Consider the following 22,020-nt stretch of genomic DNA (forward strand, 5'->3'; position numbering starts at 1 on the left):
TGGAACCCTATGCTTTAAACATTCGGTTTGTCACTATTTAGTACAAAAAACACACACAACCTAGTAAAATTAGCACTTTCAACTTGCTCTCTCCCTATTCATTTTGCTTAATATATTAAATATATAATTAGGCTTCTTTTTATAATATCTTTTGAAATTATGCTATCAATAACATAAAAATGCTACTAAGTGTATATTTGGTATCAATTTATTTAGTTTTTTTTTTTTGGTTAAAAGTATGCTTAAGTATTCTTGTATTTTGAATAAAATGAGAAAAAAATGAAGTTTCAAAAAGTTGTATGTAAGAATTAAAAGCTAGACACAAATGAACACTAAATTAGAATATAATAAAAAAATTAAATTAAAATATATATCATCTTTATCATCTTTTTTGTGTTGTATTTTACATTAAAGCTTATCATGTTTTTTACATATGTATTTATACTTTTTTTGTCTCAATTTTATTCTTATAAGATATTTCAAAACATTTTTGTAAGGTATGAATAAATAAAATGCACATGAAATCCATATAATATAAAATAGTCTTGCCCAATGGGTAAAAGACTAGTCTCGCTCCACTATTTGTTCTTTTTTTTTAATACAAAACACTATTTCCTGTAGATAAATGATATGTCTATAACATTTTCATAAAAAATCATAAGTGGCATGTTGTTATTAATTATTATAGGTGGCAAAAAAGTAATTTAAGTAATAGATTCGAATTAGAACCAATAATAACATACTATCTATAATTTATTGTGAAAATGTTGTAAATATAACATTTCTCGAAGCTCAAAGGACACTAGTTTATTAAATTTTTTTAAAAACATTTGATGGGAAAAGAAAAAAAATAGTTTTTTTCACAGCTTTTTAGGGTTTGTTTACTTGGAGGATTTTTGTTTTCAAAATAGTATAAAAACAATTTTCAATAAATTGAAATTGAAATTATTTTTTAGATTAATTTTTATGTTGTATGTGTTTGGTTTCCAATTTTAAGAACAATTCTCAAAATACTAAATAAATAAACAAAAAAAGTGTTTAGGAGACCATTCCTATTTTTGAGCTTTAAAAAAAATTTAAAAAAAGTAACGTGTAAAATATGTAGATTGTTTCTTTTTATGTATGGATAATGATAAGGAAATAAAGCTATATACTTTTTTTTTTCTCGGATAATGATAAGTGTAGGGGCAAAGACTCCAAATCATATAATGGGCCTCGGGCCCCACCTGGGACGATTAGCAAAGTCCGAGGAGAGGAAATGGTTGCTAAAGGGATTTCCAACTTAGCTTTCATAGACAAGGAGCATTTGGAGGACGGTTCGAGGAGGAATGTCTCCTCTGACATGATGAATATGGCTCAAACATGCACTCTGGCCATTAGAAGGACCCCCCAATGGGCATTAGCAATAGGGATGCACCCCACAAACCCACGGGAAAGAAGGAAACGCAAAATATCCAAGGAGAGGCTGCTGCTATCGCATTAAATGCGTTACAGCTACTTTTCTGGCTGCATTAATGTGGAGAGGACCTATGAACAATGCTACCTAGGCCACCACAACTCATAGAAGGCTGAAAGGGGGTGTCTGATGGGACAAGCACTCAAGTAAGGATCCAGATGATCGACAAGTGTAAGACCACGATGGCTTCAAGAAGACTATATAAGATGGAGAGTCCCCATGGGGAAGGGGACGGAGAAAAAAGAAGAGAGAATACTGTAGCAGTATAAACGGCCATAATATTCAAACAGTGACCGATATATATTCACCTAACCTCCTCGAACTGAAGATCTATGGATGTTGACATGTTTTACTTGTGTTCAATCGTTGTATAGCCCTATACTAACCGTTGTCCAACTCGCTAAGACCTAATTCTACGGCCCACTCTCTACAATTCATTGTTTCTGGGCTCCTTGGACCAAGACCCCATACCTCTTGGGTTGGGCTCCAAATTGTGATCCTATAATAAGTTTTAAATTTGAGGTGTGAGAATTTCTTTTTGTGGTAAAATTAAGCTTCTTAATATAAGAGATAGAAGAGTTTGGATAAATATATAGGATACGATTTCTTGAAAACTTTATTTAAAAAACATAATCCAAAAAATAAATTCAAGTATAGGACCATCATTTTATGAATTACAAAAAAAAAAAAAAAAAAAAAAAAAAAAAAAAAAAAAACTATATTTAAATACTCTTATCAAACATGCCTTGACATGAAAATTTTTCTAAAATAATCTATTAACAAATTTTTGATCCATGAATAAGATCGTTAAACATATTTAGCTCCGACCACCGATAGAAGGGTGTGACATTATTCTTTTATCTTTCTATTAGTGTTGGCATTGGAGCCAAAGCTAAAACATTTTCCAACATAAAAAAGGAAAAGGGGAGTAAAGGAATTTAGCCATGAGGGGGGATCCATATCCAAATAACTAGAAGACAAAGACAAAGACAAAGAAAGAAGGAAAGGAAAACTGCACATGGCGAGGTGTGTGTGTGTGTGAGGTCACATACAAACCAAAACAAAAACACACGTCCTGGTTCATTGCACCAACCCGCCACGCGCTCTCGTGTGTCTTCAACACTCCCGCCACACACGCCCACTCCTTCTTTTTCTTTTTTTTTTCTTTCTTCCTTAAACGCCTTACAACCTACGCTCTTTCTTTTTTCATCTCTAGCTCTCTCTGTCTCTGTGTTTTTGTCTTAATTTCCTCGAAAATTCTACGATTCATTTCATCTGTACTATTTATTTATATATAAAGAAAGGTTGTTAGGGACCGTTTTCTTGTGGAACTGTTTGTGGGTTTGACTTGTAGACTTCCTGGCCTTTGGTTTCTTTTTGATCTCCAGGTATCAATAATTCCATATTGTTAGCTTTTGCTTTTTGATCTGTGGCTTTTGTTATATTTAATTTGCTTGGGGTTTATTTTGTGATTTCATTTCTGGGTTTTTAGCAACTTTTCTGTTTGGTTTCTAAGAAACTGGATTCTTTTTAGTCATTTTGGTTCCAATCAATATGTCAAATTTGAATTAACCCAAGTCTTGCCCATCTCTTTAATGGGTTCCTTTTTTTTTTTTTTTGGTTCTCCTGGAAATGAACCATAAAAGTTTTTTTTTTTTTTTTTTTTTGGTACTGAAAATGAAAAGGATACATAGTTTTCTGGGAAAGAAACCAAATAGAAGCTGATCGAATTAAGAACCAACCCATGTTTGGAAAATAAACAAAGTCTCTGTTTTTTTACATAACTGTTTGATGCATATACTGTAGAATAGTAAATTAGATCATTTTTCAGTCATAATATGTATATATAGGTATGTATGTATGTGCGTGTGTGTGTATGTCATTTATTCTTTTTTATTTAGTTATCTGCAATAATAAGACAAGAAAGTTTGACTTTTTTGGTTTGTGATTTTAGGGGATTGATCCTTAGCTGGATTTTAATTTATTGGGACTAGCATGAGTTCAGAGGCTCAAAGTCCATTGGTGGACAAGGTCAATGTGGTGGCGGAGGACTCCACAGACAGGTAATTTGCTTATAGATCCTAAGTTTGTTGCTGGATGGTAGTGTGATTCTAATTATGAGATATATGTTGTAATTTAAGCAGTGCATCTTAGTGCTTGAACTATAGATTGATGGATGATGCATATTGAGTAGTATGGAATGTACACATGTAGTTACTACTACATGGTTGGTTTTCTCTATTTGTTAACTGGTGTACATGAAACTGCAAATTACAATTTAAGAGAATGTTTTACTTGAGAGAAGGTATTGTTAAAATTAAATGCAATTGGTTATAAAATGTATAGACCTGTAAGACTTTAATTAGGAGAATGATGTTATGGATTGGACATGCCTTACAAATGACCGGTTATATGAGTTTACTAAATTATTGCAATATAACACAATTTTTTTGGTGCTCCCACAAAACCCTTCCCCAACGAATGAAAGGTTAAAATGTAATTTTCCACTTGTTAAGTTATAGGTGCACCTAGATCCTTTGGGTCTTGAATTTATGATGTCACCCTCCACCTATTCTTGGGATAGAGGAGGAGGTGCTGTTAGAGCCAGAGCCTATTCTTATTAAAGGTATTCAATTTAATGAAAGGTTGATGTCAATTAGTTGCCATCATTCATTTTGAGAAATTTGTGAGTTCTCTGTTAATTTGCAGTATACTGCTGGGAAATTTTCAATATCCATTAAAGTTGGTGGTAGGTGGATTATAGCTTGTGTAATAAATAGAAGGAAATCTTAAATATGCTTTGACAGAAAAAAGAAGCGACGAACATATATGAACTTGAAATTAGTTTGCCATAAATAACTTTCTGTCATCCATGTCAAGGAGGAAGAATAAGAATAAGAATAACAATTTGATTCAACCCCATTTCTGAAGAATAACAATTTGATTTAACAATTTTATTTTATTTTTGATTTTGTGCATTCTATCTCTGTTTGATTTGTTTGTATTTGTTTCTAGTACATTCAGTTCATCATTGTGAACATGACGTACTTTTTTTTAATGAAGATGTCTATTACCTATCAAAAAAAAGGGGGGGTTATGTGATGTTATGCTGGCTTAGATTGTCTTCATGATTTCTCCAAATTCTGGATTCAAGCTCTAATTCATAGTGTTAATATGAGGCTACCGGGGGTTCTATCAATCTAAAGGAGGTATGGACCCCTCCCATAGTATGGTATGGTACGATTCAGTTGAGGAACCCACCTTTCTATCACATGCAACTTGAAGAACAAACTCTATATCTATTCAGGATATGTTATCTTTGTTTACCAACCTTTAGACATCTTGACATTGTATCAATCTTTTCATCTATTACTATTAGCTAGTTTTTATTTTGCCTTCTTTAATGCCCCCTTCATTTATGTTTTCCTTGATACTTTTGTTGGAGTAGCACACTTGAGTTGTACGTGGATGCATTGTTCTGCATAAGCAGGCATCTTTGGCATATTCCTACAGATGCTAAATGCTTAGAACTTTTTCCTAGCAACATACGTTTTGGCAATAACCAGTGTGCATGCTAAGTTTTTGAGACTAGTTGGTTATAAAACATCTAAGTGGCTTCACATGGTTTGCATATTTGGATGAAAATAGCTAGGGCACCTTGTTTAGATGCCTTAAAGCTGTTTGTGTCGCAGGGATTGTCCTGGCAAAAAGAATAAGGGGAAAGTTCCTAAAAGAATACAAAAAGCTGAGAGGGAGAAATTGAAGCGTGAACATTTGAATGATCTTTTTCTTGACCTGGCCGGTGCTCTTGGTACTTCCATTCTTCTCATGATATTTCTTTGCCACCTACACATGTTTTAGATTTATAAAAATCCACTGTCAACATGTTTATTCTAATCAATCTTATAGTCTTGATTAGCTTTTTGGTCTTCAGTATATAAACAGCAGATGTTTTTGTGTGATGATGGATCATGGTGATAGATCATTACTTATGTCAAAAATTTTCTTGTGTAGAACTGACCCAACAGAACAGTGGAAAGGCCTCTGTACTTTGTGAAGCTACTCGACTGTTGAGGGACTTGTTAAGCCAGATTGAGTGCCTCAAAAAGGAGCATGCATCTCTCTTGTCTGAATCTAACTATGTAAGGCCCTTAACAATCTCTGACTGATCTCTGGTAAATAGTTTTATTCTGTGAGGTTATCCAGTTTAAGTGGTAGAAACACAAGTTCATCCATTCAAGTAGTATTTTTATTTCCTACTAGTTACTTTGAGCTGACCCTCAACCGTTGTCCTTTTTTTAAAAGAGGCCTGTAAGTCTTGAATTGCTGAGAAGAAACTATATGAAATTAAAGTTGTCTTGAACAGGTGACCGTTGAGAAGAATGAGCTGAGGGAGGAGAATTCTGCCCTAGAAATCGAGATTGAAAAACTGCAAAGTGAACTAGAAGAGAGAATAGCCCAATCTAAACCCGACTTGAACGTACCACCTCCCGAATTTCAGCAACCAGAACTGACGTCACATTTCCCGGGAGACTGTGTCAGATTGCCTGCTGTAGAACCCTCATCACAGCAAGTACCTGCTGTCTTTGTCCTCCCCATTCGTCCAGAGGCATTGCCTGATGTTACCCAGCAGACACTTAAGCCCAACTCAAATGTGAGCAAACCACATGCCAGGTATCCCACTCCAATGGATTCATGGCCATCCCAACTTCTTGGGGAGCAACCAACAGCAAGGAAGGAATTTTAACTTAGTGGAAGCAATTCCAAAACTGGGGAAGGTGGCCTTGAAAGCATTTAAAACTTTGAGGGTGCTCACTAGTCTGTAGCTTAGCAGTTCCTCATTATTTTTGGGGGGGTTAATTGGTCATGCATTAGGAGGTTTGTGTATCAATATAGAGAGCGGTTATTAATAGTGTCCTTAATGTGGTAGTGGCTAATGTTTGATGTCTGGCCACAGCAGGTGGTGGCTCCTCACCAATGCATTATAATTAGAAAAAGTTATAACATAGTGGGGTTTACTCATTATTTGTTAACTGGTCCATGAAACCTCTCTCTCTTTCTCTTTCTCTCTTCTGGGTTAATGCAGTTAATATTTTTTTTCCCCCAAATTTACAAAGAAACATTTAGAACATAGCTAATTACAGAGTCTACTTAAACCAAATAAGAATAATTAACCTGACCATTATATTAAAGAGTATATAGAGAAAGACAGGTAGTTCATAAAAAGAGAAAAAAAAAATCTACCTATTTGTTTACAACTTATTCCACAAGTTTTACAATTTTGAACATGACTCCAATTTTCATCCTTACCTTATAAGCATAACAACTTCTCTTGGCACTCTTGCGTAAGCTTAAGAAAGGAAAATATGGTGTGCAGTTGAAAAATAATCCATGCAAGGTTATGAGTTTTAGCTAATTTAGGCTGGTGATCTTACAATATCTTTGCAAATATGGAGAATTAATAAGAACAATAAAGTTATAGTTGTTGGGCTTGAATTTTTGAGCATATCATGTCTTAATGAATAACATTTCACAACTTAGATGCCGCGTAGGAAGCATATGAAAACATACCTTCAGGCCAACATAAATTTAAGTTCAGCGCCTATTTTGATCATTGCACTAGTGAGTTCTAGAAAAGGAGTTAAACTAGAAAGTGAATATCATGGAAAATAAAATATGTTTCAAAAATTTAACCTTGAAAATCATGACATATTTTCTTTATGAGAAATATAATATAACATATGTTTTTTTATATTTAATTTGCTTGGGGTTTATTTTGTGATTTCCTTTCTGAGTTTTTAGCAACTTTTCTGTTTGGTTTCTAAGAAACTGGAATCTTTTTAGTCATTTTGGTTCCAATCAATATGTCAAATTGGAATTAACCCAAGTCTTGCCCATCTCTTTAATGGGTTCCAGTTTTTTTTGGTTCTCCTGGAAATGAACCATAAAAAAAATGAAAAGGATACATAGTTTTTTGGGAAAGAAACCAAATAGAAGCTGATTGAATTAAGAAGCACCCATAGTGAGGTTTACTCATTATTTGTTAACTGGTCCATGAAACCTCTATCTCTCTCTGGGTTAATGTAGGTAATATTTTTTTCCCCAAAATTACAAAGAAACATTTTATAGAGTCTACTTAAACCAAATAAGAATAATTAACCTGACCATTATATTAAAGAGTATATAGACAAAGACAAGACAGGTAGTTCATAAAAAGGGAGAAAAAAAAAATCTCCCTATTTGTTAACAACTTGTTCGACAAGTTTTACAATTTTATATAATTTAATTTGTGTAGGCAAGGGTAAAGCCGTTGCTGCTGTTGGTTAGCAATGGGCACAGAGGCCAGATACGATGAATATGCCTGGATTGAGATCCCGTGCAATAGCTCAAATCCTAGCCTTCCATTCAATCTAATGGTTCTAAAATAACTCCACGTCATCAATCCATGTCACTTAGGAAAAAACAATTTTAATTCACTCTCATTCCTTCTTTCTCTCATTTTTTTTTTTCCTATTCATATCTTTCTCTCTCCAACTTTTCACTCCTCAGTCCTCTCCTCTGTTCTCTCTAATTTTCAAAAAATCCCGATGTTGTTGTTGCCGCTTCGCTTTCGCTCTCGCGGCAAACCACCGTCATCGTACGGACTAAGTCTCGAACCAGCCACCATTTCTCTCCCCCAATGATCTATCAGCCCCTGCTACGCCTTTGTCGGCTTCACTGCTTAGCATCTCTAAACTACACTGCCCGCCCAATCACTTCCCAATGAGTTCTCTCTCTGACTTTTCATATATATTGGAAACACGAAAGAAAATAAATTGAAATTGCAATTTTTTTGATTTTTTTTTTTTTTTTTTAGTTAGTTTTGAGATTAAGGATTGAAATTAGATGGTGGGTTTTTTTGGCTGTGGGATTTATGGGTTCTTTTAATCTGGGCCTTTTTTTTTTTTTTTTTTTTTAAATTTCATTCTCACGGTGGTGATTTGTACTAAGACCCAAGAAATTGTTGATGGGTATATTGTTTTGCTCGGTATTATGGGTTGGATTATTAATTTGTTTATTTTTGAACTTGAGCAGAATTTAATGCTTCTTCATTGTTGAACTTGAAAGGCACTATGAATACCTTTATCTAACTTAAGTTGGACATATAGGTGATATATATGGACAATTTAGAGATTTGCTTTATTATTATTTTTTAATAGGGTATTGCAAAGAAGATTAGGCATATCAAAATCTATTAGTGATTCTTTCTCGGAAAAAAAAAAAAAAAATCCTGTTAGTGATTGGAATAATTCATTATTACAAAATTTGCATCAATGTGAAGTTCTAAATTTATACAGCAATTTAGTGTGTTCATTTGCAGTTAGATGGCATTAGTTTTGATGATGGAGAGTCTCCATTGTAGACCTCTCAAAGTTGAAAAGGTAGATTTTGCTGTGCACGGGTAATGGAGCATTAGTGGAATGCTTACATTTTTTTTTGGTTGGTTGTGATCTTGCTAGTTGTAATCTAGGTTGGTTTTGATGTAGCTTATTTGAAAGCTACAGTAAGAGCTAAAGACCATGGGTGTGATTTCTTGTTTCGGTGATAGTAGACAGTTTGACATTGGTAGTAAACAATAGATACTAAAGACAGATGCAGTTTGACATTGGTAGTAAACAATAGGTTCCAAAGACAGATGTCTTTCAGTGTGTCATTAAATATTCATACTATGCTTTGTTTGACTGCATTTTTGTGGTAATTTGCTCTCAATTTGTAGTAACAGTTGAAATTGATAGCAATTAAACCTTGTAATGTAGGTTTGATAGTTCATGTAAAGGCAAAATTGGTTGTTTCTTTGCTAAGTTCTGTGTATTCATAGCTATGCTTTTATAAATCATCCCCCCCCCCCCCCCCCCCCGCCTCCCTGGGGCCCAAGTCCGTCCATCATCTTAATGGTAATATTGTTGTTTTTTTCTAGCATCGTTTCAACCTTTCAATATTATCTTCTATGTAGTTTGAACTTGAAAATATTATTGCAGTGAGTCACAATATTAAAGGTTGCTACTTTTTGCTATCCATTATGCAGGTGATTTCTTGGATGCAATTGAGCGCTAAATCTGTTTTTTCTGAATCGGTGGCTCAATAATCTCAGCATGGTTATACATAAGGGCTGGCACTAACGGGCTACCATAGTCAAGCCACTTGCGATCGAAAAAGCATATGACCTTGAAGCACACACACACTTATTTCCCTCTTTTCTTTGTGTGGAAATTATATATATTCTACTAGCTAGTGGGAAAAATTGGCCTTATAATCAAGGTCTATAATTCAGTACAACTCTTGTTATCTTGTTATTTGGCATTGTAATCAAAGTATACATTTCAATGGAATTTGTACTCTTTTGGAACAAGTATTTTTTGTTCTTTTTACGTGTTTGTTTTAATATTGCATTTGTCACTAAATTGGTTACTCAATTATCTATTGTCTATTGATTTTGATGAAAAAAAAGTTTTAAGCTTGGTAACATTTCAAAAGACAAATCATAAAAATCATTACAGATATTGAAATATCAAGAAAAGAATAATTGCACTTTATTACATTCTCTTGGTTTGTACTATACATCATTGTAATGGTTTTTGTATACATAAACGAGGACACTCAAGTGTCAAAATTGAACGATGCAACATAAAACTAAAGCAAGTCTTTTTTGTCTCATTACATGTTTCGAAGTAAAAAGTTCACTCATATCAAGTCTAAAACTTTAATGACACTGAAAATTAGTCTTGCTAACGTCAAGATATCAATCCATAAGGAATGCTTCAAAACCTTTTTTGGCAATATAGCTTGGCTGGAGCTCTATGCTCTATCATCCTGCAACGTTAAAAAACAAATTTCAATCAATACAGTAACTTCTTAGAAGACCAATCCTCTATTTACTTGCAAAAATCTTATATGATTCATTGGTTTCAAGTGAAATAAACCAACAATTTGACTGGAACTTGAAACAGAATTGCTATATATAAGTACTTTTCTAGTGCCCCACACAGCCCACACCTTTTGAAATTAGAACAACCTTTATTTCAAGCTTGGCTAAGAGCCGACAGAAATTTCCATGACAAAGACAACCCAACAGAAGGAAAACTACATCTACCAAAATTCAAAAATTTATCTATAATTTACTGCAATTAGAGCAAAAGTTAGCCTAGTTGCTGTATACTTGAACAGATGCACCCCCATCATTTGTAATTGCAATTTGAACCAACCGAGTGATGTAAGAAAACTGCCAACTTATGCTCAAATTTGTAGTGGCAACCGAAGCAACTAAAGAGTCTAAGGCAATGCATATCTCTACATTATTAACATCTGAGGAACTAAGGAGGCAATATTAACATGATAAATTCTAATATTTGGAAGAAAAATATCCTCTTTGCCAACAAATGGGATTTTCACAAACTTCACAATGTCAGGTAGTAGAACGGAAATAATAGAAGAAATAGCCTTGTCTATGAGCACATCCTTGGCAAAATCAAGACCAAGTGTGATGCTTGCACATATATGAAGCCTTCCTCATCGGATTGAATTTGAGTGTTATTAGGAGTTAGTAAAAATGATAGAACTATTAACAAATTAATGGGTGAAATTAATAAGAAAAACTCAGAAGACAAGTTGTTCAAAGGAAAACCAAGAACCCAAACACTCAAATTACAGTGATCTTCTCTTGAAGAAACTATGAGAGCAACACGTAGAAAATCAAAACAAAATTTTCTAATTGGTATTACCAATGACATCAACTACAGACGAAATTCTTCATTTTTTTTTCCATCCTAACCCACACCATCATATAGAAAAACGAACAAGTGAAACTCAACCAAAAAAAAAAAAAAAAAAACCCAACCCATCAACAATTTCTTGGCTCTTAGTACAAATCACCCCCGTGAGAATGAAAAATTGTAAAAAAAAAAAATCACAACTTTACCAAAAAAAAAAAAAAACACCCAGATTAAAAGAACCCATAAATCCATTGCCAAAAAACCCACCATCAGATTTCAATGCCTAAGCTCAAAACCAACTTTTTTTTTAAAAAAAAAAAAAAATTGCAATGTCAATTTATTTTCTATCGTGTTCTCAATATATATGAAAAGTCAGAGGAGAGAGAGAACTTACTGGGAAGTGATTGGGCCGGCGGTGCAGATTGGAGATGTTAGGCAGTGGAGCCGACAAAGGCGTAGTAGGGGTTGATAGATCGTTGGGGGAGAGAAACGGTGGCTGGTGAGTGGCGCCATGGTGGCGATGACTGTGGTTTGGCGTGAGAGTGGTAGCGGCAAAAGCAAGTCAGCAACATCAGGATTTTTTGAAAATTTTGAAAATTAGAGAGAGCTGAGGAGAGGACTGCGGAGTGAAAAGTTGGAGAGAGAGATATGAACACTGGGCTTGCCATTTGCTATCCCCACTCTACCCTACTTTCAATACATACTTTTTGCATTTTATTCCCACCCCCATTGCCCCCCTTTCTTTTGTTTCCACTCTAAATTTTATCCTCATTTTTGGGAACACCCTAACTTTGTCATCTGTTTTACTTTAATTTTTGAACAAAAAGTAAGAAGTAAAGTAAGAGGTAAAAAGTAAGAAGTAAAGTAAGAGGTAATATAATGTAGTTAGTTCACCAATTTTTTGGTTTTATGTTTTCAAATTTAGAACACAGTTTTTCTAAAATTGTATTTGAAATCATTTGTCAAAACACAATTTTACCGCATTTTTTGTTTGACGCCTATTTTAGAAAATAAGTTCTCAAAACTAAAAACGGAGAAAATGGTGTTTGGGAGCAATTTTGTGTTTTTTAAGAATTGAGAACTGACTTAATTTAGTTCTCATTTCTTATAAAACACTAAAAACTTAGGCCTTATTTGGTATATTATTTCAAAAAAAAAAAATACATGTTTTTAAACAATATTACACGTATTTTCATACACTTTTTTATCCACGCATATTTCCACATATGCTTTCAAACAATAAAATACTTATTTCTAAGTGCATGTACTAAACACCCCTTATTTCCTATTTTCAGTCTTATACGGTAAAAATTGGATTCAGCATTTTGAAAACAGGAAAACATTTGCCATACAACATTTCTCTTGGTGGAGCCCACGATTTTTAGAAAATGAAAACAAACAAGTTGAAGACACCTTCACCAAGGCAAAGAGTATTGAGTTGGAATTCCCCACCAAATCCCTATTATTCTTTAGAAAATAATTTAGAGCCTATTTGGTCAAAAAATTTTGTTTTATGTTTTCAAATCTAAAAAATAGTTCTCAAAAATTGTAAGGAATAAGTTTTCAAACACACAATTTTACCTCATTTTTTGTTTGGTACCTATTTTAGAAAACAAGTTCTCAAAACTAAAAACAGGAAAAATGATGTTTTATATAAATTTTTAGTTCCCAAAATTACATGTTATTTTGACAAAAGTAACAATACAAAATTGTTAGGACTACAAAAACCCACTTAAACAAACCCCATAAATCCACCACCATGACTATGTCCTACCACACCAAAACAAACCTAGAAATCTCTATATTAACAACCTAAAATCACGAAAATCATATCATTAAATATAGTTATGTCCTTAGAAAACACCAAAATTGTTTACACCAAAATTGTTTCATGTTTTGAATTTGGAATTTTGAAAACCAAAAACTAAAAATACTTGTCAAACAATATTTCTCTTTATGTGGTCTAAGGACAGAGTTAGGACTTGAAGTTAGGAGAGGCAGCTTTGATGTTAGTTGTGTGTGGTGACTTTAGCATCCGACAACTAATGGTTTTTTTTTTTTTTTTTTTTTTTTTTTTTTTTTTTTTTTATGTATGCGTCCAAGTATGGACAAAATTATTTTGTTAAAAAAATTTTAACGGGTCAAGTTGTTCGTTTTGGGTAAAATTGATTGATTGAGTTTAATTGTTTTAAACTCTATTGGTAATTTTTGTTGTTGAATAATTTTTTCGGGCTTATTTATTTTACTTTAGATTTTAGATCTGGCCTTTAAAAAGAAAAAAATGCTTGAATTACAAACTTTTTTACAAATTATTAATGTGGTGAGTGATTATTAGTAACTAAAAATGCGATGTAGGTGATAAACCCAGGTGCAAACCAATAAAATTTTACTACCGCAACAATTTGTAAAAATGTTATAGAAAAGTTTATGACTAAAGTAGTATACTTAAAAGAATCAATGATAATATTAAGTGGGGTAAAGTGTGATTTTATATAACAAAATTGCTAAAATGAGTGCCTATATATATTAATTTTTTTAAAAAATAAGGGGGCCACTGCCCCCTCGTCCAAGTCTCCCTAACGTGGTCCACAATATTTCTCTTTTATTTGTGGTATTCTTGTGGTGAATAGTGATGAATCCTGTGATATCAGTGAACTGAAAGTCTCCGGCCTTGATGAATTTATGACTGAATCCTGAGAAAACAAACAGAAAACTCAGAGGAGACCGGTGGAGGCCGGCCAAGAACCCTCCGATGGTAAAGTTAGCCTTTTCACTGATGAATTCGTAAACTCAAGTCTCAGAAAATCAGAATCCCTTACCCTTTCATTGGCGAGCCTTTATATAGTATGCGGGGAGCGGTTACTTGTTTGGTAACCGTTCCTACTGTTGGGGAATCCAAAAGGCTCGGAGGTAACTTCCATAACTGACGTGGAAGTTAGTTTGTTCGAGAAGTCTACATTCTACAACGGTTGGACTTGACTAACGACGGTACATTCTTTCACTCAGTGGAGACATGTAGTAGTAGCCTCGTCCATCCTTTAAGGACAGACGGACAGTGGTGAACTCGTTCGTCCATTAAGGATGGACGGACGGTAGTAAGGCTCGTCCATCTTTTAAGGACAGACGGACGGTGAGCTTGGCAAGGCTTTCCCCTCTTCTTATTTTTCCTTTAGACGACGCACATGAACGAGAAAAGACTTTGGAATTTTTGGTTGCACATCAGTTGCCCCCTTGTTCATATGGGTCGTCTAAGGAGACAGGGATGACCAGGCGTTACTTCCCAGAATGTACGTACGTCGAGGTGCCACGTGTCACCTTTTTATTGGCGATGAGTCTCGTCGATTCATTTTTTCGAGGCGAATGCCACATATCATTTCCTGATTGGTTATGTCGTTTTACGTGCCCAGGTCAATCTCCTATAAATAGGGGAGTTCCTCCGTTGCCCTCTACATTTCTAAGATTTTCGTTCTTTGACATTCCTCGTCTAGAGCCTTGTCTGGGAATTTCCTCGCATCCGTAGCCTTCATTCGTCTTAGAGCCAGGTATTCCCACTTCTCTTGTCTTTTAGGTTTTTTTTGATCTTTTCCAAAAAATGTCGTCTAGCGACAGTCTAGAAAAGGCCATAGACGAGTACCAATACGAGACTAGTACAAGTTCTAGTGGCTCTAGTAGCAGTGATGGGGGAATTCTACGGACGAGGAATATGTTTCCGGCGTCCCTGGGTTTCCCTTAGAGGCCATACAACAAGAGATCAGGAAGGCCTCGGGGTCCCAGGCAGGTACCTCGTCCAACATCTCCCCGTCCGTCCCTCCGTCTATTCCTTTGGACGAGGAGGAGGTAACTGTTTTTAGTTGCGCAATAGATATACCTTCCAAAACAGACGAGCAAAGAATAAATAATTTGAGGGCATGGTACCAGATCCCAGACGAGCTTAACCCTAGGCTGCCCGTCCGTGGAGAATGGTGTTGTGATCCTCGTTTTGGGATAGGCGTTTATGAGGCCTATCTCTTGGGGGGTTTAAGATTTCCTTTAAATGCTTTCATTAGGGAATTACTGGTTAGGTTAGGTTTGGGAATATGTCAGTTCAATCCTAACGCATGGAGATTGGTCATCTCTATGCAAGTCCTATGGAGGGAGGTGTTTGGGGGGGACAGTCCTCTTACGGTAGACGAGTTCCTTTACTGCTATAAACCCTCCGAAATTCACCAATCCCTTGGCTTTTACCAGTTTACTGCCAGGGGCAAGGATTGTAGAATGATTAGGTCCCTACCCTCGTCTGACAGAAAGTGGAAGACGGAGTTTTTCTTCGTCTCCAGAAATTGGGCTGGAAACCCTTCAGACGTTGGCCGGGACACCTTTGGCCATTATACTGGGGACCTAGGGAACCTTTGTCCTCAGGGTAAGTTTTTTTTTTTTTTTTTTTGATTTCTTTATTATTTATTATTTTTTTGTATTCTAACTCGTTCTTTTACAGCTGTTGGGCGTCCTTCCCTTAGCAAGTTTCACCGTGATCGCGTCCACAGAGCTCGTCTACACGCAGATAGGAGTTTCCACTCTCTAGTGACGCTTAGACAAGTTGCTAAGTGGGGACTTGGTCCTAATCCTTCTGAAGAGGTACTTGTGCACGAGATAACAGTAAGGAGAAGTAAGCTTCTGACCCAGGACGTGTTTTACACTTTTTCTTTTTGTGTTAGCTCTAAAAACCTTTATTTTTTTTTTTTTTAGGAATGACAACAATGAAAGGTAACAAGGGAAAAGAGGTTGCTGGCGAGGGGAGTCGTCCTGAGGCTAGGGACGCTCGTCCTGACACTGTACCTCAGACTCGTCCGTCTGCTGGGGACAAAAGGAAGTCCCTACCGAGGAATTTGGACTTAGGGAGCCTCCCCAGCTGTCGTGACAAAAGAGTGAAGCAGTCATCGTCCAAGGTGGCCAAGCCTATCCCGCCTCAGCCCAATCTCTCTATCCAAGCAATTGATGTGGACGTCTCTCCACCTATTGAGACAACCTCGTCCAAGACACCTCCTAGGACGATCACGTCTGTCTCGTCTCAGCCTCCTCCGAGGGTATCCTCGAACATAGTTGAAAACGAGGATTTGGCTTGGCAACGTTTCCAGGAAGCTGTGAAGGACGAAGACATACATGCCTGTTATGACATGTCTTTAAAAGATTTTGAACATTCTGGTGTTCATGATCTTTTTAAGGTAAATTTACTTTCGTCTTGTCTTTATTATTTCGTAACCTTTTGGTCATCTAACGAAGCATTTCTCTTTTGCAGGCCATGTCTAAGTTCATCGCAGCGTCTAGGCAAGCCACTGAGTTGGACAAGACGAGGATTTTGCTGGAGACGACCATAAAAAATATGAGGGACGAGAGTAAGAAATGGGCTGGGATTGCTGCTGAGGCTAAGGAGAAGGAAGCGGGGCAGCAAAATTTGATCGCGGAGTTGAGAGCTGATAGAGTGGAGAAAGATACTCGTCTTGATCACCTTCAAAAGAAGAATGACGAGTTGAGTACCTCCCTCTCCAAGGCTAAGGAAGATGCCATTGCGGAGTTCAAAGCGTCCAAAGAATTCACAGACTTATTGGACCGCAACTATGCAGCGGGTTTTGAGGATTTCAGGATGGACGCTGTTGAACACTTCCCCGAGGTGGACTTCAGCTCTATCAAGCTAAACTTGAACGCTGCTACCAGCTCTCTTCTCCAAACCAGCTCTGAGGACGTTAATATTGAAGACGATGCCTCCACCCAGCCACCCAATGCCCCTCCTGCTTAAGAACAAGTTTTTTCAGAATTTTATTTTTTTTATGTTTGATCCTTTGTTTTGGGATCTTTTGATGTAATTCAAGTACACTGAACTCGTCCACGGTTTCTAGGACGAGTTATTAAACTGGTTCTTCATAAGGGGTGTTTGGACGTTGGTTGTCCGCCCTTCAAACAGTTGAGTGGATGTTATTTTTCTTTCATATATGCATGGACAAAATTTTTCATTTTCATATGCAAGGCTTCATACTTGACTCGTCCATATTTGATGCATGTTTTTAAACCATTTATTAAAATTTCAATGGTAATTTCTCGTCCTTAGACTAAAATTTCTTTTATTATGCACCCTGATCGTCCACGGATTTACGGACCTTGCTCGTCCGTGGACTGGGCTTTGGCTCAAAAAATCTCGTCTATGGACTTTACTGTTTATGGCTTGGACGTGCATTATGCCTCGTCCTTCATCTAGATTGTTTAGGGCCTGGACGTGCATTTTGCCTTGTCCTATATACAGACGAGTTTGCCCGGGCAAGTTGGGTTCTTCCTCGTCCTTTGATCTGGACGAGGATGCCTTCATTTTGCTTTACCCTTTTGGACGAATACGCCTTGGGCCCATTATAGGTTCTACCTCGTCCTTTGATTAGGATGAGGGTGCCTTGATCTTGCTTTACCTTCAGGAAAGCTTTAGACGTTACATCTCCGCGTCCAGAGAATTTATTCGTCTTTTTGACAGTTGAAAAATATTTTGTTCTTAGCTACCTTGTAGGTTAGCTTTGAACAAGAATGGCATGGAGATCTGAAATTCACACAACATTTTGTACATTACACATATCGTTTACAGATAAGGCACATACATGTTTGTGCCTTTCATTTAGTTAACTCCATAGCTTCGTCCACAATCATGATAAATAACCACAACATAAACAACAAAGTGATAGTATCAAACACAGAATTAAACATAAGTAGAATATAAAGAGTAGCAAGCTCCAAGCTCGTCCACAGTGATACTCATTCTGGCTCACTTTTACTGGTAGTACTTCCTCAGGTGCTCCACGTTCCAAGGATGTTCTAGCTTTCTCCCGTCCAGGGCCTCCAAATAATAGGATCCTTGTCTTTTAAAGTTGATGACTCTATAGGGTCCTTTCCAATTGGGGCCCAATTTCCCATGAGCTGGATTTTTGGTTGCCAAGGAGACCTTCCTCAGGACGAGATCTCCTATGTTAAAGCGTTTTGGTTTCACCATTGCATCATATTGCCTAGCCATGAGGTTCTTGTACTTCGCTGCCCTATGCTCTGCTTCTGTCCTCACTTCGTCTATAAGATCGAGGTTCAAATGGAGTTGCTCCTCATTATCCTTCTCCTGATATGACATCACCCTATGGTTGGCCATGTGCACTTCCGCAGGTATAATTGCTTCGCTTCCATAGGCTAGGTTAAAAGGGGTCTCCCCTGTAGGGGTCCTCACCATCGTCCTGTATGCCCATAGGAAACCAGGTAACTCATTTGGCCATACTCCCTTTGCCCCCTTAAGACGAGTCTTGATGATTTTCAGTAAGGATCGGTTTGTAACCTCAGCCTATCCGTTTGCTTGTGGATGGGCAGGGGAGGAATAGTGATTGTGGATTCCAAAGTGTTGACAAAAGTCCCTGAAAAGGGTGTTGTCAAATTGCCGCCCATTGTCGGATACTGGTACCTTGGGTACCCCAAACCTGCATAGTATATTTTTCTAGACGAAGTTCTTTACATTCTGCTGTGTAATGCTTGCCAATGGTTCTGCTTCCACCCACTAAGTGAAATAGTCAATCCCTACCACTAAGAACTTCATCTGTCTAGTTCCAAGTGGAAAAGGACCAAGGATATCTAGGCCCCATTGAGCAAAGGGCCACGGGGCCATCATTGGGGTGAGATACTCTGATGGTTGTTTGGGGATATTACTGAATCGTTGGCATTTGTCACATGCCTTGACATAAGCTTTTGCATCCACTTGAACAGTTGGCCAATAGTACCCTGCACGGACGACTTTGTGGATGAGCGATTTGGCTCCCGAATGGTTTCCACAGGCTCCTTCATGAACTTCCCTCAGCACATAGTTTGCCTCATCTGGGGCCAGACACCTGAGATAAGGTTGAGAAAAGCCCCTCTTGTAAAGAACTTCGTCCATAAGGACATACCTGGCTGCTCTTATCCTGAGTTTTCTAGCTTTGTCTTTTGCTTCCAATGAAAAAGTACTTGGAGAGGGTGTTACAGCTTGTGAAGAAATTCAAGGAAGCTAACTTCATTCAAATCCCGAGGGAAGAGAATGCAGAAGTAGATACCTTAGCGAAGGAAGCCTCAGCAACCGGAACAACGGACGAGTATGATGAAATTCAGTACGTCCCAAGTGTAGATCTCCCGGAAGTGCAGCAAATAGGGAATGAAGAAAATTGGATGACCCCAATCGTGTCGTACCTGAAGGACGGAAGACTCTTAGGACGTACTGAATTTCATCATACTCGTCCGTTGTTCCGATTGCTGAGGCTTCCTTCGCTAAGGTATCTGCTTCTGCATTCTCTTCCCTCGTGATTTGAATGAAGTTAGCTTCCTTGAATTTCTTCACAAGGTGTAACACCCTCTCCAAGTACTTTTTCATTCGTTCTTCCTTCGCCTCATATGTCCCATTTATTTGGCCCATTACCAACAGAGAGTCTCCCAAGACGAGCACTGACTTCGCTTCTACAGATTTGACCAATTCTAGCCCTTTAAGCAGGGCTTCATACTTAACTTCATTGTTAGTTGGTCGATATTGTAAATGGACTCTATGCTTCAACTTATCTCCTTCAGGGGATTGCAAAACCACCCCTATTCCTCCTGCATGCTGCGTGGACGAGCCATCTACATGGACCACCCACTTTTTATCCTCCTGCACTTCTTCATCATCGCATCTTGGCGTGAACTCCGCAATAAAGTCTGCCAGGGCTTAAGCCTTAATAGCATGTCTTGGCTGGTATCGGATATCAAACTCGCTGAGTTCGACCGCCCATTGGATCAGACGTCCTGCAGCTTCCAACTTGTTCATGGCTTTCTTAAGTGGGTGATCTGTCATAACGCTGATTACATGGACTTGGAAGTAGTGTCCTAACTTCCTGGAAGCCGTGATGAGTGCGAAGGCCAGCTTTTCCATTAGCGAATATCGTCCTTTCGCCCCCCTCAATGCCCTACTGGTGTAGTATACTGGCTTTTGCATTTTTGCTTCCTCTCTTATCAGTGATGAGCTCACGACATGTGGGGTCACCGCCAGGTATAAAAACAGTTCTTCTCTCACCACGGACGGACTCAGCAGCGGGGGCGTAACAAGATACGTCTTCAAATCTTGGAAGGCTCTTTGGCACTCGTCCGTCCACTCGAATGCTTTCTTTAGAACCTTGAAAAATGGTAAACACTTGTCAGTAGCTTTAGAGACAAACCTGTTGATGGCGGCAACTCGCCCGGTGAGAGATTGAACTTCTTTAATACTCTGCGGAGGCTTCATATCTAGGATTTCCTTGATCTTTTCCAGGTTTGCCTCGATCCCCTTGTGTGAGACCATGAATCCAAGAAATTTTCCTGATACTACTCCGAAAGCACATTTGCTGGGGTTCAACTTCATACTGTACCGCCTGAGTGTGTTGAAGGTTTCTTGTAAGTCGTCTAGATGTTTACACTCTTCCAAACTTTTTACTAACATGTCATCCACATACACTTCAACATTTCGCCTAATCTGAGGATGGAACATGTGATTGACCAGTCGTTGATACGTTGCTCCAGCGTTTTTCAAGCCGAAGGGCATTACTTCATAACAGAACAAGCCTTGACTAGTAACGAATGATGTCTTCTACGGGTCAACCTCGTCCATCCGTATCTGGTTGTATCCTGAGAAAGCATCCATAAAACTAAGTAGTTTGTGGCTTGCGGTAGAGTCCACCAGTTGATCAATGCGTGGTAATGGATAGCTATCTTTGGGGCAAGCCTTGTTCAGATCAGTAAAATCCACACACATTCTCCACTTGCCATTCGCCTTTTTGACCATCACTACATTGGTCAACCAATCTGGATAGTACACCTCTCGTATAAACTTTGCTGCCATCAACTTTTGAACTTCGTCTTTAATAGCATTATCTCTCTCAGGAGCAAACACTCTTTTCTTTTGTCGTACTGGCTTTGAGGATGGACATACGTTCAGGCGATGGGTGATGACATTAGGATCTATTCCAGGCATATCCTCATGACTACAAGCAAATACATCTATGTTCTTCCTCAAAAACTGGACGAGGTCCTCTTTAATCCTTCCTTCTAGATCTGCCCCAACCCTGGTACACCTCTCAGGGTTTCTTTCGTCTAAGGAAATATCTTCCAACACTTTAATGGGTTCTACCACGACCCTCTTTTCTTCAATAGTCATGGTCTGCACTTGCTCATCCGTGGCCAACATAGCTAAGTAACATTCTCTCGCTGCCAATTGATCTCCTTGTACCTGTCCTACTCCATAGTCTGTTGGAAACTTGACTGATAGGTGGTAGGTAGATGTAACTGCTTTCCAACTATTTAAAGTTGGCCTCCCAATTATGGCGTTATAGGAGGACGAACAGTCTACCACTAGAAAATTCACGTCCTTAGTGATTTGTTGTGGATATGCCCCCACTACCACTGGTAATGTAATAGTACCCACGGGCTGCACCTTCATTCTACCAAAACCTACTAGTGGAGAATTCACCGGACGAAGACGGTCTCGTCCTAACTTTATCTGCTGAAAAGCTGGAAGATACAAAATATCTGCTGAGCTTCCATTATCAACTAGTACCCTTCTGGTTGTGTAATCAGCGATGAGCAAGGTAATGACAATAGCATTGTCATGAGGATGGTGGATTCTTTCAGCTTCTTCTTCAGTGAACGTGATTGCCTGTTCGTCCGTGTTTCTATCTCTGGGTGGTCGTCTAGAGAGTTGGACGCTTTGCACCACCTTTAGGTATGTTTTCTTGGACTTGGACGACTGGCCTGTAGAGCTCCTTCCAATAATAACTCTGATTTCTCCGAGAGGTG

General features: G+C 37.7%; 2 protein-coding genes and 2 long non-coding RNA genes across 4 annotated transcripts; 2 read left to right on the forward strand and 2 right to left on the reverse strand.

The window, feature by feature from the left end:
- The first annotated feature begins 2,549 nt into the window (after positions 1–2,549).
- Positions 2,550–6,489, forward strand: LOC126701946 (transcription factor bHLH47). Its single transcript, XM_050400408.1, has 5 exons — positions 2,550–2,844; positions 3,411–3,519; positions 5,149–5,267; positions 5,471–5,598; positions 5,823–6,489. The coding sequence occupies exons 2-5, from the start codon at positions 3,452–3,454 to the stop codon at positions 6,201–6,203; spliced, it is 696 nt and encodes a 231-aa protein (XP_050256365.1). The 5' UTR covers positions 2,550–2,844; positions 3,411–3,451; the 3' UTR covers positions 6,204–6,489.
- Positions 6,490–7,207: 718 nt separating this feature from the next.
- On the forward strand, positions 7,208–9,598 carry LOC126701947 (uncharacterized). Its single transcript, XR_007647558.1, has 2 exons — positions 7,208–8,222; positions 9,522–9,598. It is a non-coding gene; the product is annotated as an uncharacterized LOC126701947 (long non-coding RNA).
- A 404-nt stretch (positions 9,599–10,002) lies between these two features.
- LOC126703274 (uncharacterized) lies at positions 10,003–11,951 on the reverse strand. The gene is made up of 2 exons (XR_007647990.1): positions 11,600–11,951; positions 10,003–10,306 (listed from the first exon to the last, which is right to left on the reverse strand). It is a non-coding gene; the product is annotated as an uncharacterized LOC126703274 (long non-coding RNA).
- Positions 11,952–18,751: 6,800 nt separating this feature from the next.
- LOC126704163 (uncharacterized) lies at positions 18,752–20,770 on the reverse strand. Its single transcript, XM_050403189.1, has 3 exons — positions 19,996–20,770; positions 19,281–19,911; positions 18,752–19,079 (listed from the first exon to the last, which is right to left on the reverse strand). Exons 1-3 carry the CDS (start codon positions 20,768–20,770, stop codon positions 18,752–18,754), a joined length of 1,734 nt encoding a protein of 577 aa, XP_050259146.1.
- Positions 20,771–22,020: the final 1,250 nt, after the last annotated feature.

This window comes from Quercus robur, chromosome 10 (genome assembly GCF_932294415.1).
Source record: "Quercus robur chromosome 10, dhQueRobu3.1, whole genome shotgun sequence".
NCBI classification, from domain to species: domain Eukaryota; kingdom Viridiplantae; phylum Streptophyta; class Magnoliopsida; order Fagales; family Fagaceae; genus Quercus; species Quercus robur.

Excerpts from the sequence above, each read along its gene's own strand:
- LOC126701946 (XM_050400408.1), top strand. The coding sequence starts at position 3,452 with ATGAGTTCAGAGGCTCAAAGTCCATTGGTGGACAAGGTCAATGTGGTG. Across the intron at positions 5,268-5,470 it reads TGACCTGGCCGGTGCTCTTG|AACTGACCCAACAGAACAGT; the intron begins GTACTTCCATTC and ends TTTCTTGTGTAG. Across the intron at positions 5,599-5,822 it reads TCTTGTCTGAATCTAACTAT|GTGACCGTTGAGAAGAATGA; the intron begins GTAAGGCCCTTA and ends TGTCTTGAACAG.
- LOC126704163 (XM_050403189.1), bottom strand. The coding sequence starts at position 20,770 with ATGCCCTTCGGCTTGAAAAACGCTGGAGCAACGTATCAACGACTGGTC. Across the intron at positions 19,912-19,995 it reads CAAGTTGGAAGCTGCAGGAC|ACTTTATTGCGGAGTTCACG; the intron begins GTCTGATCCAAT and ends AAGCCCTGGCAG. Across the intron at positions 19,080-19,280 it reads CTGAGGCTTCCTTCGCTAAG|GTGTCTGGCCCCAGATGAGG; the intron begins GTATCTACTTCT and ends ACCTTATCTCAG.